General features: G+C 38.3%; 2 protein-coding genes across 3 annotated transcripts in view; one reads left to right on the top strand and one right to left on the bottom strand.

The window, feature by feature from the left end:
• The window catches only part of LOC105229624 (poly(U)-binding-splicing factor half pint), a 320,705-nt gene that overhangs the window by 171,692 nt on the left and 135,891 nt on the right, over window positions 1-13,122 (top strand). The gene's annotated exons all lie outside the window — the stretch shown is intronic.
• Window positions 4,992-8,329, bottom strand: LOC105229622 (juvenile hormone esterase). The gene is made up of 5 exons (XM_049448313.1): window positions 7,811-8,329; window positions 7,365-7,490; window positions 6,291-7,311; window positions 5,645-5,777; window positions 4,992-5,578 (listed from the first exon to the last, which is right to left on the bottom strand). The coding sequence occupies exons 1-5, from the start codon at window positions 8,060-8,062 to the stop codon at window positions 5,431-5,433; spliced, it is 1,680 nt and encodes a 559-aa protein (XP_049304270.1). The 5' UTR covers window positions 8,063-8,329; the 3' UTR covers window positions 4,992-5,430.

Raw genomic sequence — 13,122 nt, 5'->3', positions numbered from 1 at the left:
AAATGGGAATGTGATTCGTAAACGCAGTGAATCTTTGTGAGAACATGCACATTTTCTAGTATTTTTTGTAATTCAACTCAATCGCTTTTGCTTTAACTGGATATTGGTTAGAGTCAACAGAACGGAATAATAAACAATAGTGATAGTTTTATTTAATCCAAGGTTCCTTTGAAAGGTCCATAACGATAATTGTACAACCTAAAACTCACTTTAGTCTTCTTTAACAAATGTTTATTTACAGAAGTCCACGTATTTGGACCTTTGTTGTACTATGGTATATACTGATAAACAGAGATAGTGTCCATAGTTCCGAGTTTGCAAGAAAAAACCCAGTCGAGTTCTTCGCTGGCACCGCAGCAGTTTTGTCAGAAAAATGTACTTAGACTTTTGTGCATATTTCGGCTCAACCCTCTTATCCGTTGTTACAAAGCAAATGGGTCTGTATGCAATATAAATATATAGAGTTAACAACTCTATGCTCTTTTCATTCTATAACATATTTCCTCATTTATTTTCAATTTCCAAGCTTATATTGTATAAAAAATTTCCAGGGGCCAAGCCAGATCGCTGAACTTCCTTAAAAAAGAAAGCATGATAAGCAGAAACATACATGCAAGCATCTTTTGCAGTCGCGCTTTGTCCGAGACACTCTCCGGAATATTCAACTCACCTCACACCGTGGGCCATACTAATTACTTGTAACTGATTTGCTTTTGAAAAAGTGTTTTTGTTGTTGTTTGCGGTCCAAAGTGCTCGCATATTTAATTTAATTGTTATTACGCCACACATTTGACATTTAAATGTCGCCAACAGTGTCAACAAGACAATAATTTATGTAATTTACAATGTCAATGTCAAGACTCAAGATTTCTCAATGCTCTTTCTTTGTGATTTGTTGCTGCAACGCTTAGCGATTACGGAACGAACGTGTCAGAAATTTTGTATGCTGTTGATGTTTCGCTGAGGTTGCTTCACTTCAAAACCGAGCGCCGAGTTGTGGCTCGCCAACATATAAGTTTTGAAAAGTGCAATGATAAAGTTGTTTGGGGAACAGCAGAAGAAAGCGTTTGGCATGTTTTCTTGTTCTTCGTTGCCTACATTCAAATAAATTCAAGTTTTTAGTTTATTCTGCGCGGAATTTCTAACAAAAACTTTCGTTTTGAACGTATTAATGATATGATCAGTTAACTTTAGGTTCTCCATTATTTGTGAATATGCTAGGCTGTTTAAAAATACATCAATGAGTTAACGAAAGGATGTGAGTATTAGACTATATGAATTTCTTTTTCAGTATGTTTCACTAGTTGTGTGAGGATCTGGGTCTCAAAATTATAAGAATTTGTAAATAATACTTCATCACTGTGGCTAAAGCTCTAGGTTATCAAGGTTTCGAAATCGGACGGTACAGCAAAAACGGACGGATTTAAAGTCTATGATAGAGAAATCTCTCTGGATTTCCTTTCATTATGCTTCACCAGTCTTAGGTATACAAGATTTTGAAATGTGCAGACTGGATGGTGAAAAAATTATGTGGATTGAAGTCCGTGATGCATAAATTTATCTGAATTAAGAATACCAAAAATGTTATGAACGAGCAGAGCACTGTATGCAATTTTTGAGAGAGCCTATATCCGATCTTATAGCTACATATGTAAGATGGGAAAAATTACTTACGCAAAAACTCCAACTGTTCTTAATAAGAACTGGTTCTTAAGTGCAAACATCGCAGAACTTTAAATACAGCAGCAATTCCCCAAGCAACAACAAAGTTTTACGAATCAAATGACAAAAATCGGTGTATGTCTCTTGAGTAAAGGAAGTGTGCAACTTGCAACAAAAAGGTTTACACTGCATTCAAGTACAAAATGCGCAACACAAAAGAAAGGAAGTAAATAGTGGACATGAACGCAGAGAGAAAAGCGCAAAATAAACGGAAAAGTAAAAACTACGGTTGAAAAGACAGTGAAGATTTCTTGAAAGATGCGACAGGCTGATGTGCTAAGTATGCACGAGTGTGGAAAAACATGTGCACACATGAGACACTATCGACGCGAGTTTGTGTGTGTGTGTGTGCGTTGCTGGGCAGATAGACAGACAGCGGTTCACCTTGAACTCGTTGTTGAACTTGTATGCCCGCTGACGCACTAGAAGGCCGGCTATAAGGCTTAGCCAACCGGGTGCAAATGGCTTTATGGCCATTAAGTCCATACACTCTCATGCATACGCACGTGTGTGCGTGCGTACGTGCGTAAAAACATATGTACTCTACTAAGTGCTGTATTTATTTTGTGGCTGCTTCTTCATTTAGTACGCTTATTGTTATTGTTGTTGTTTTTTGGCTGTTGCTCATAATTCGCCTGCTGCTCACAATGTGACGTTGCGACAATAAAAGTGAGTGCCACTAAAGGCATGTTTACACACAGCCACGTGCAGGGGTGTTTGTGTGTGTGCTCACTGCAACATCTGTATTTCCGCTGCACACCTATACAACAGCGTACACATGGCACTTGCACACAAGTCGTGCATTTTGTACGTGCTATGCGCGAATTTTGCGAATTCATCTCTTTGCGCTTTAAATCACACATTTTTCTTCTCTTTGTTGTTGCCATTTAATGGATATACCTCACACGCTAGCAAGTGGAACGCGGCAGCGGGCAGCAAGGGCTGCGTAGCAGGTTGTGCCACTTTTGGCTGACTCTCTCTGCATCAACACACAGCAACCGCTGTCACAACCACAACCGCAGCCATAACCACAACCATTGCCAACAGCTAAGGGCATTGGCAATGGCACTGGCTTGGGCAACGGAACTGGCATGGCATGGCATAGTATGGCGTTGCGCTGCGTTGACTTTTGTTGCAAGCTGGCCATAAATTTATGCAATGTGCTATGCGCAAAGGGACTACACGTCCACTTACATGTATATAGATATATTTTTATGTGTGTATTAGGATGACCCAAACAAAACTATTTGCGGATTTATGGGCTTATTTAGTATATGAACTTGCAGCGATAAAAATAGGCAGCATATTTTCCAAATTTCGAAAGGTGCCATGTGAAGAACACTTTCGAAAAGTTGTTTTTATTTAAAATATCATAACTTTACAATCGTTTAAGATAACACTTTTTGCAGCGCGCATTCTTGTCGTGCATGAAATTTCTACAAAATCTTCCTCAACAGGATTGAATCATTTTAATTGTAGCTGAAAATCCTGCCTGGGCACAGATACTTTTCTTCCGCATATAGATCCCTTATAAATTTTGCATCAGCATTTTGACACACCCTAATATATTTATGTATGTATATATACATATATTTTATTCGCAGCCCCTTTCGCTTGCCTTGTGCATAGCTGCTCTTTTTGCGGGCTTTTTGCGCGCTCAGAGAGAGCATTTTAAATGCATTTGGGGCTAATATTAAGTGAAACCGCTTGCAAATGTTATAAAAATTAGTTTTAGCATTTTAGAGATTAAAAGTGACAATAAAATCGCTAAATTACTTCATTTAGATAATTCGCATAACTTTGTTTTACTTATTTTTGAACGATTTGAAGAACGAGTTGTTTAACCAGAGCACTAGTAAATATAGATTTAATAGGATCATACAATATTTGTCTCAAAGACATTTAATTTTGATTTTAGCTAACTTTCGGCTCGTAACGATTTTAGACTTGAAGTTTAGCTTTAATATGAAGATGAAGCTTCTCCAAATTTTAATAATTTCTTGGTAGAAATTAATAGTTATTATGGCACTATAATTAAGGTGAGGCATAATCAACCCAGATGGATCAACAAAAATTTTCTAAAGATGTCAAAAGACCTCTAAGTCCTCATATTTTTAGAATCTTAAGGTGTTGAACTTTTCTTCTTCTTCTTTACTGGCGTAGACAACGCTTACCCGGTTATGTTCGAGTCAACAACAGCACGCTAGTCGTTTCTTCTTTTTGCTATTTTGCGACAATTCGAAATACCATGTCCTACTCCACCTGATCTCTCCAACGGAGTGGAGGTCTTCATCTTCCTCTGCTTCCACCGGCGATTACTGAATCGAAAACCTTTAAAGCAGGAGTATTCTCTTCCATACGGACAACATTAGCTAACCATCGCAGCCACTGTACTCGCCATGAGTGACCATAAATCTTCCGAAAAACTTTTTTCTCGAACATTCCTAAGGCCGACTCATCAGATGATGTCATTGTCCATGACGCCGAAGAAGGGGAATGATGACGGAATTATACAGTTTGATCCTTGTTCGCCGAGAGAGGGCTTTACTTCTCAACTGTCTAACTACTCAGTCTGTAGTAGCACCTGTTGGCAAGTGTTAATATGCGTTGGATTTCGAGGCTGACGTTGTTGATGCTGGATCTAAGATAGACCAAGTTATCCACGACTTCAAATTTATGACTGTCAACAGTGACGTGGGAGCCATATCGCAAATGCGATGATTATTTGTTTGATGACAGGAGATGTTTCGTCTTGTCCTCATCCACAACCAGTCCCCTACGCTTCGCTTCTTTATACAGTTTGGAGAAAACAAAACTAACGGCGCGTTTGTTGAGGCCAGCCTCCAGCAATAGGTTACAGAAGTCACATGATAGGGAGTCCCCTTGTCTGAAACCTCGTTTGGTATCGAACGGTTCGGAGAAGTACTTCCCGATACTGACGCAGTTTTTGGTGTCGCTCAACGTCACAGCTATATTATCTTTGCGGCAATATCAAGTTCAGACATAGCCACATAGCGGAAGTTCATTTTCGTTCGACAAAGAGATGCGTGTGTTGGTCTTCCTTTCAAGCGTCGTTTCCAAGACTTAACTTTAAGATAGGGAATATAAGGTTTACCAGGCATACGAGTATTTTTTGGCTAAATCACAATATTTGGCTACACATATTTCCACCGTGTCTCGTCTGCATTATCACCTCTTCATGAAATATTGTTTCTTAACTCATTATCACACGCAATTCTAAAGATTTATTGAGTTCTCGTAAAACTTTAAACAAATTTTATTGCCATACATTTCAAACGCCAATTTCACAACTCAACGCTTAAAGCCCTTGAAATCCCCAATCGTTTTGCTTAATTAATCACCTTCGGTGCTCAATTCAATTAAGCAACTCAAAATTAAATGAAGTGCGCGCAGACACTTTGCATATAGACACATATACATGTGCAAGCACGGGGCAGCTTTAAATAGCCGTTAGGTATATGCGAAAACACTTACATATGTATTGGTTTAATCTGCTCCTCTGGCGTCAGAGTTCATATCATTGACAGTTGACTGAGCCACAGCGACGTAATTGAATTATGCGGGCGCATTGCTCGCTTCAAATGATGATGAGTCAGAATAAAAATAAAAAAAAATTCAAAATGGCGCACATAATAATATAGAATAAAGTTAATATGAAAGCATGCTTCAAGTTAAGTTTTCACAATTTCATTTATTGTTATTATCTAAATGAAACAAGCGTTTCCACTTTTCGTAGATATCCTTGGCGAAATTGTAGCCCGGTTGAAATTCCAGTGAACGGCCTATTTTTGTGTACCCTGTGGGATAAGTGGGGAGCTTGCCAAAAAGCGATGAGCTGAAAATTAAAAAAAAAGCTTTTAATTTTAGGAAAGTTTACACAAACTATAAGTATTAAGCTCACCCAGCTATTACAAATTCATATATGAATTTTGTGTACTGTCGAATCATGGATGCAGTGCTGGAATCGTTTCGCTTAAAGTTGCTGGCATTCATTTCGAATAAATACATTAAATCATCCATGTGTTCGACACGCGCTACAATTAGGTAAATGAAAAGTTAATTGAGATTTCAAAGGATAATGAAATGGAGTGTTTAATATTTTGCAAGGAAGGAACAGTGAGCTCTTCCAATGAGTTCTGATCGGTTGAGGTTTCAAACCGCTTTCAAAAAAACTGAACAATAAAGTCACGTCCAAAGTTGCTCACTTCTGAGCTCACTATCCTAAAAATCTTAGTAATGTCCCTAGGCACAGTAAAATACTAATCAACTATCTACCTTTCATCTCCTTTGAAGAAAAGTAAAATAAACAAAATTTTATTGAAACGAATCAAATGTTAGGAATTACATATATCTCTCATAATTCCTGACTTATTTAGATCCCTAAAATAATTAATTGAGCATAACTAACTCGCGAAGGAAACGGAAATTGAATGTAACACAACTCTATGCCGTATAATTACTAAAGAATCTGGAAACTTTTGTTTGCCAGTACTCTAAATTGTTACAACGACGATAAATTCGGTTTAAAAAATTTAAATACTACCTACCTGGCCGAAGAGGATAGTCCAGATTGCTAAACTCGCTACTAAATTCAAAGCTGTAGGGAAAGATTTTGGTGTGTGGCGCAGCTAACTCGGTTAAACGTTGTGCGCCAAAGCGAATAATCGCATCCGAGAAGAGGTCGCACAAATGCGCCAAATTCGTACGATCCAGCCCCGCAAAATTTGGCAAATAGTGCTGCCGCAATGATTCGCTAATCTCACTCAAACTGCCATTATAGCCAGCGTACATAAATATTTCTGGCGCCAGCGTTTGAAAATCTTCATAAAAACTGCGTTCCAGTTTCGAATCTCGAAAAATATCCACAGCTGACTGACAAAATTCACCGCTTGTAAAACCGATCAGTATAGGCACCTTGGCAAACTCACCACTTTGCAGACTTTCAAATGGATTTTCAGTTAAAAAACGCTCCTGACCGAAATCAGCTTCAATAACCGGTAAATATATGTAAATCGGATTATCCTTGCCGAACGCGAAAAGGCCACGTAGCGTTGCAGCGATTTCATTACCGTTAAATTTTCGAAAACAGTTTAATAACTGCGCTTCAACCGCTACTTCCGTGCAGTTAAGTACACGCGCTTGTTTGCGCAGCAATTCCAATTGTGTATGATGTGGCAATATTGCCTGCGGTGGCAGCGAGCCGCTCATTATAATGGCCTTGTGGAAAAGTCCACGCGACATGGGTGAGACCAAGTGTAACTGAACGCTCAGGGCACCAGCACTATAACCCATAAGCGTGACGTCTTCGGGGTTGCCACCAAAGTGTTGTATATATTTCTGTACCCAACGCATAGCCTGCACTTGATCCTTGAAGCCTGCATTGCCGGGTATGTCACGTGTGCCGAGTTGCAGGAAACCGAGCGTACCCAGACGATAATTGAATGTTACCAACACAACGGGCTTGGCAAGTAGATAAGCGGGACTGATGAAGGTACTTAGCGAGGAACCAATATACAGACCACCAGGGTGTATGAACAAAAGTACTGGCAACTTGGCGGCTTCAATATTCTGGAAGATGAAATTTGTTAAGTTGAGCTTAGGAACTAGCGAGTGTGGCTTACGGTTGGTGTGTAAATATTGAGCGTGAGGCAATCCTCGGAGGCATTGGTGGCGTAAATAGACGGACAATCATGGCCATCGTAGCGCGCATCGATGTAGCTGGGTAATTCATCAAGTGGTTGGGGATCCTAGAAGTGAATGAGGACTGTTAAGTGCGCTAAGAATGTTAAATGAAGTTCTTATTTTAGTTGCATGCCATTTCGTAGAGTAATTTAGCTTATTATGTATTCGAACTTGAAGGTGTCAGTGTCGATTTCACCTTGCTTGGATGGGGTAGGTGAAATTATTACACAAGTGCGCAATAGTCTTCACTCTCGGCACTTCTGAGACGGAGTCAGAAAAATGCCAGTAAAGAGGTACTATGATATCCTCATTGACTTCTCCGCCTCCTATCATGTAGTATCACACAAGCTTCCAAATTTTAAACCAGTATTATCTAAACTCTTACCTTGAACCTTAGCTCTTGCACAGGCGGCTTGGCGTACGGTATACCACGAAACGCATAGTACTCCTCACCGGCCCAGCTTTTATTGCACATTCCCGTCAGGGTAATCTTACGTTGTTGTTGATCATTGAATTCGATTTCAATGGTTTCACCGTTGACCAGCGTAGAGCAGCTCAATCTTCCTTTTATTAAACAATAGAATAATGCCAGCCAGTAGATTGAATTAGTTAGTGAAAAATATTTAATGGAAGCCATGATTGCCCACACATATTAAATGGAAATTACAGCGTAAACACTTCGCGGTGTCTCTGTTCTTGAAAATAAACTGCGATAATAATATCAGCTGTGCTCTCGTTAATATTCCGCAGCATTTTAAATGAGATGAGCGAGTCTCAAGTATAAGAGTAACGATAAGAAAGCACATTTTAGCTAAGTTACAGTACACTCATAGTGTAAATGTTGTTGTCTTGCTGAAATGATAATAGACTGTGATTTCTTTGAACTGTTCATAAGCTCTTTTTGCACTGAAAATGAAAATCTGAAATTATTACAGCTCAAATACCAATCTTTCTCTTCATATTGTCGATGTATTGTATGAGTACAACTCAAAGTTGACTTCATATACTACCCTACATCTTCTTACTGCCTAAAGAATTTTTCTTTGTTATTGTTATATAACATTCTCATATAAATGTCGTTGAGGATCTCTTAATTTTATAACCACTGAAACTCATATTTACATTTCACGGTTCTAGAAATCGCGATAAATGACTGCCAGGAACTTTTTGACCAATCGAACACCTAATTTAGGTTTCAGAAACTTCTTTGAATACAAATTTGACGATGTTATATTGTGCCTTCTATCCAAACTACACCTAAGTAATCTATTCTTATATAGAAATACGTGCGAGCGAACTGAAATGCTGCAATCTCCTTACTTAGTTTACTCAATTTGCTCCGAAGAAATCTACTTACCGCATTCAATTACTATGCACTCGCTCTCTTTTCTTCCGAAAAAGAATATACGAAAAGAACATAAAAGAAAATCCAATTAATTTGAGCGATTCATTCAACAGCGTAAATATTCGATTACTCTTATCACTTCAGCTTCCGCAATCTGCGTCTCGTGCGCTCGTCACTCATCGAGCGGTCAAATTAACGCGCTCACAATTTATTTGGTCAATTAAAGAGCGTATAAACTACTGCTAACGCTATACTTATTTGTTGTTGTTTGCAAGTTTGCTTACTATTTGCTTCCATTGCATTGAATTTTATTTATTTGCTTACCCAGCTCACTCATTACCATTGATCCAGCCAGCGCTGCAGTCGCGAGCATCTCACATCTAAATTACCTGAATTGGTTTCTCGTATTTTCGCTGGCATTCGTGTAATTAAATTCCAATTAAACTTTCAGCACTAGGATGAAACTCATCTACAAGTGTGTTTGTATTGCTTGGAAATATACACAAACAACACACATAATCAGAAATCAAATATGCAGCTAAATAAGGAGGTTAGAATATATAAAATAACGGCTCGTTCATTTTGGGATTTCGAATCTGCAGGGTTGCATTTTGACAGCTGTCAAACTGGATTGTCACATTTAAGCAGTTGCACCGTTTGTGAGTAACTTAATATCTTCGAAAGGCAACAAGTTATAGCAGTAAAATATTTTGAGACTTACACAGTAATATTAAAAGAATTCTACAAAAAGAGTTTCCAGCCGACAATTTTATTGTGTATTTTCACAGGCAGAGTCCTTACATATGTACACATTAGTCAATGAGGAGTAATATAAAATAATCATATGATAATGTGTTAAGTCACCGTTAGATTCCGAAATTTCGTAACATATAACCCTGTACGCATATTACCACGTATAATTAAAATTCTGGGAACCATATTATATAATAAGTTGAAATGAATTCCATTTAAAGTAGTAAAGTAATAAAAAACACCAGCGCCGTTGGCAGCAGCCTGAGCAACAATAAACAATTTAATTTGAAACGCTAAAATTTATGAGGCGTCTGTAAGTAAATACACAAACAAATATACCGACCTAAATGATTTGAGCAATTACTGGGTATTTACTGTTTGACTTAGTTTATTCCACAGGGTACTTCAAATGATGAGTAATAAAATCAAAATCCGCATAGATTTTCTCTGAAGTCTCAAGTGTTTTGCTTGGCCAGGAGAACCTATGCGTTTCCATCTATAGATTCTTCTATACTTCTGTATATTTACCAAATTTTTGGTTAGATTGAGGCCAATGACAAAGTCTCCAAATGTTCGCTTTTAAATAAAGGAAAAGGAAGTAGAAGAGAAGATATAAATAATACTTTGTGTGTTGAGAACAAATTCTATACTAGAACGAGGGTGCCAAACCACATACATTGCTGGTCTTTTGAAAAAATATTTCGTGTCTCCTGAAAATGTGTCTGTTGGACAGCTGAGAAACAAGCTATATGCAGTACTTAATAATAATATCCGGCTAATCGATCTAAATTCTCCGTTTCCAATGGAAACATCTGAGCTCAGCTGACTGCGCAACATATTCATACAAGTATAACCCATTTGGACAACCGCAGTATCCTTTTTCCAAAGTCCCGACTGTTCTTGCCGAAGCCACGTCGCGGTGGGCAGCTTGATATTGTATTCATTTTTGGACGAAGGGTATGAACTTTAATCATATTCATAACATCAAAAAGATACGTTCGATGAGCTTAGAAGCAAGCTCAAATCCTAAAAATACAATAAAAGTTATGGACTTCAATTGTTTATGTTGTAGAGCTTATCTGACTTCAAAGGAAAATCGAAAAGCAACCTCACTAAATACAGTCGACATCAGCATTCATCAGCATCATATGTTTAAGACGTTATCTTCTGCTCGTTTAACATGCACCGCTCTTTAGAAGAAGTTAGCAAACTTTTTTGGACCACGTCACTGTTGACGGCCATAACTTCGAAGTTGTAGATAATTTCGTCAATCTTGGAACCAGCATTAACACCAACAACAACGTCAGCCGCGAAATCCAACGCAAAATATCTCTTGCCAACAGGTGCTACTTCAGACTGAGTAGACAATTGAGAAGTAAAGTCCTCTCTCATTACATCCCGTCCTGCTATATGAAGCAGAGGCAGGGGCGATGACAACGTCTGATGAATCGACGTTACGAGTTTTCGAGAGAAAGGTTCTGCGGAAGATTTATGGTCGCTTGCTAGGTCATATCGTCCGAATGGACGAAAATACTCCAGTTCTGAAAGTACTCGACGCAGTACCCGCCGAGGGGAAGCAAAAGATGAGGAAGACCTCAACTCCGTTGGAAAGTCCAGGTGAAGAAGGTCGTGGCTTCGCTTGGAATCTCCAATTAGCGCCGCATTGAAAAAAGAAGACGCGACTGGCGCGCTGTTGTTAACTCGGCTATAACCGCGTAAGCGGTTTCTACCCTAGTAAAGAAGAAATAAACATTAGTCAATTGAATATAGGTCAATCAAGGTCCAGCCTAAATGAAAGTAATGAAAAAATCGTTTTCCCTAAAATCATACATATTTATGACGCATTAAGTGGATGAATTATGAAGGCGTTCAATCATGAAATGTTGAAATAACACATAAATATTTAAAGCAGAAAACAGTACGAGCAGTGGCAGCACATCGCACTCACACACACACACATGCGCGCCTACCAAAAGCGTGGAAACATTCACGCTACAATCAACGCGGTTGGCAATGAAATTTTGCGAAGAAAGCTCATTGCATACATAAATACATATATGCACCTACATACGTATGTATGTACATGTTTTTGTGATACGAGGCATAGATTTTTTGCGACGGCCAATAACGGTACTATGGGTGGTGTGAGTGTAATGGGGCGCGACAGCTTCCCGCTGAGTGTCAAGAATGGCTGACTGGGTGACTGAAAGGCGCCAGCGTGCATGACTGTTTGTGTGAGCAAGCGAATTGGCATCAGCGTAAACTTCCTGCGCGTAAATACATATGTATGTATGAACGTATGTATGTATGTGTGATGTTCGGTTTGTTTGTGTCGACTTGACTTCAGTCAACCGGGCTTGGGTGGCCAGCTACAAACCAAACAATACCCCCATGAGTTCATTCATTCATTGAAATGTTGAAAAGGGGGAAAAAAGTAAAATAAAACAAAAGCAACACAAACAAAAAACTGTATGCAAATATTTACAATTCCTACACGTTTACGCTTTGTTTACACATTCATTGGCTAGCAGTGATGCGACGAATCAAGCACACAATCGTACAGGCACATAGGATATGTAGAGGGGTCTTCAACGGGTTGCAAACAGTCACTCAGGAATTTCCACACAGCAAGCCATTAGTAGTAAGTTTTTTTTTTAACGAGTGAAGCAACAGGTGCTAAAAACAACAAATTTGTAATATCCTTGAACCCTTTAGTAAAATCTGAAGCCTGAAGTCTTTATAAGCGTTTAACTGTCAATGCCAGGGGTAAAAAGTTGCTATGAAAATAAATGTAGCTCATCCATTCTTTACAGTATACTTGTACCAATACTTCCTGAGAAAATGCTCTAAAGGTTTACTAGACTTCAAGTCAGATATTTCGTCTTTAAGGACAGACCAAGCCGCCGAATATGATATTTTAGACATTTTGTAGGATCTTTGAGTTGATTGAGTTCTTTTAAGCCTATCCAATTGAATATAATATTGTTTATAATGCTTTACGAAGAACATTCCGGTTAGTTAAGAAATGATAGCGAGCTCTTTTTGCAATTTTTCAAGCGTCTTGCGCTTCTTTGTTGTAAAATATTCTTAATTTCTAGAATGGAACTACCATATTATGCTTAGATGAGAGCAGAGCTACAGTTTATTAAAATATTCTTTCACAGCTTTTTATTTTAAAAAACCTATTAGAAGTAGCTGACGGACTATTATAGCTTTAAAACCAAAACTTAAGGTTCTTAAAACTCCTCCTGACTAGTTCCATTTCAGTGAGTTTTTTTCGGTAATGCCAATTTTGTTGTCATATATTATAGATCTGAAAGCAAATCAAAAAACAGTATTCCAAATCGATGTCAGGCTTAGTTATCAGCCAATATTTGTACATAATGAATGTTCTCGTTTCTAGATTAGCCAATATACTAATGAACCTACGTTTATATCTGGGATCATGTGAGTAAATTGATATTTCAGTTAATTTTAGTATAAATTTCGACTTCCAGACGAAATTACAAAGCAGCTCTTTCTGCTCTGAAATGTCTATGTCTAACTGGACTATAACTGTTCTTAAAAAGTTCTGGAGCATTGTCGAATCGAAAAGTTGT

This window comes from Bactrocera dorsalis, chromosome 2 (genome assembly GCF_023373825.1).
Source record: "Bactrocera dorsalis isolate Fly_Bdor chromosome 2, ASM2337382v1, whole genome shotgun sequence".
Classification (NCBI taxonomy): domain Eukaryota; kingdom Metazoa; phylum Arthropoda; class Insecta; order Diptera; family Tephritidae; genus Bactrocera; species Bactrocera dorsalis.
This window is presented reverse-complemented; position numbering and strand designations above follow the sequence as displayed.

What these genes read in the sequence shown, in the direction of transcription:
- LOC105229622 (XM_049448313.1), bottom strand. Translation starts at nt 8,062, where the DNA reads ATGGCTTCCATTAAATATTTTTCACTAACTAATTCAATCTACTGGCTG. An exon ending in TCAATATTTACACACCAACC is followed by an intron (nt 7,312 to 7,364) that starts GTAAGCCACACT and finishes TTCATCTTCCAG; the next exon opens with AATATTGAAGCCGCCAAGTT. An exon ending in TATGAATTTGTAATAGCTGG is followed by an intron (nt 5,579 to 5,644) that starts GTGAGCTTAATA and finishes TTTAATTTTCAG; the next exon opens with CTCATCGCTTTTTGGCAAGC.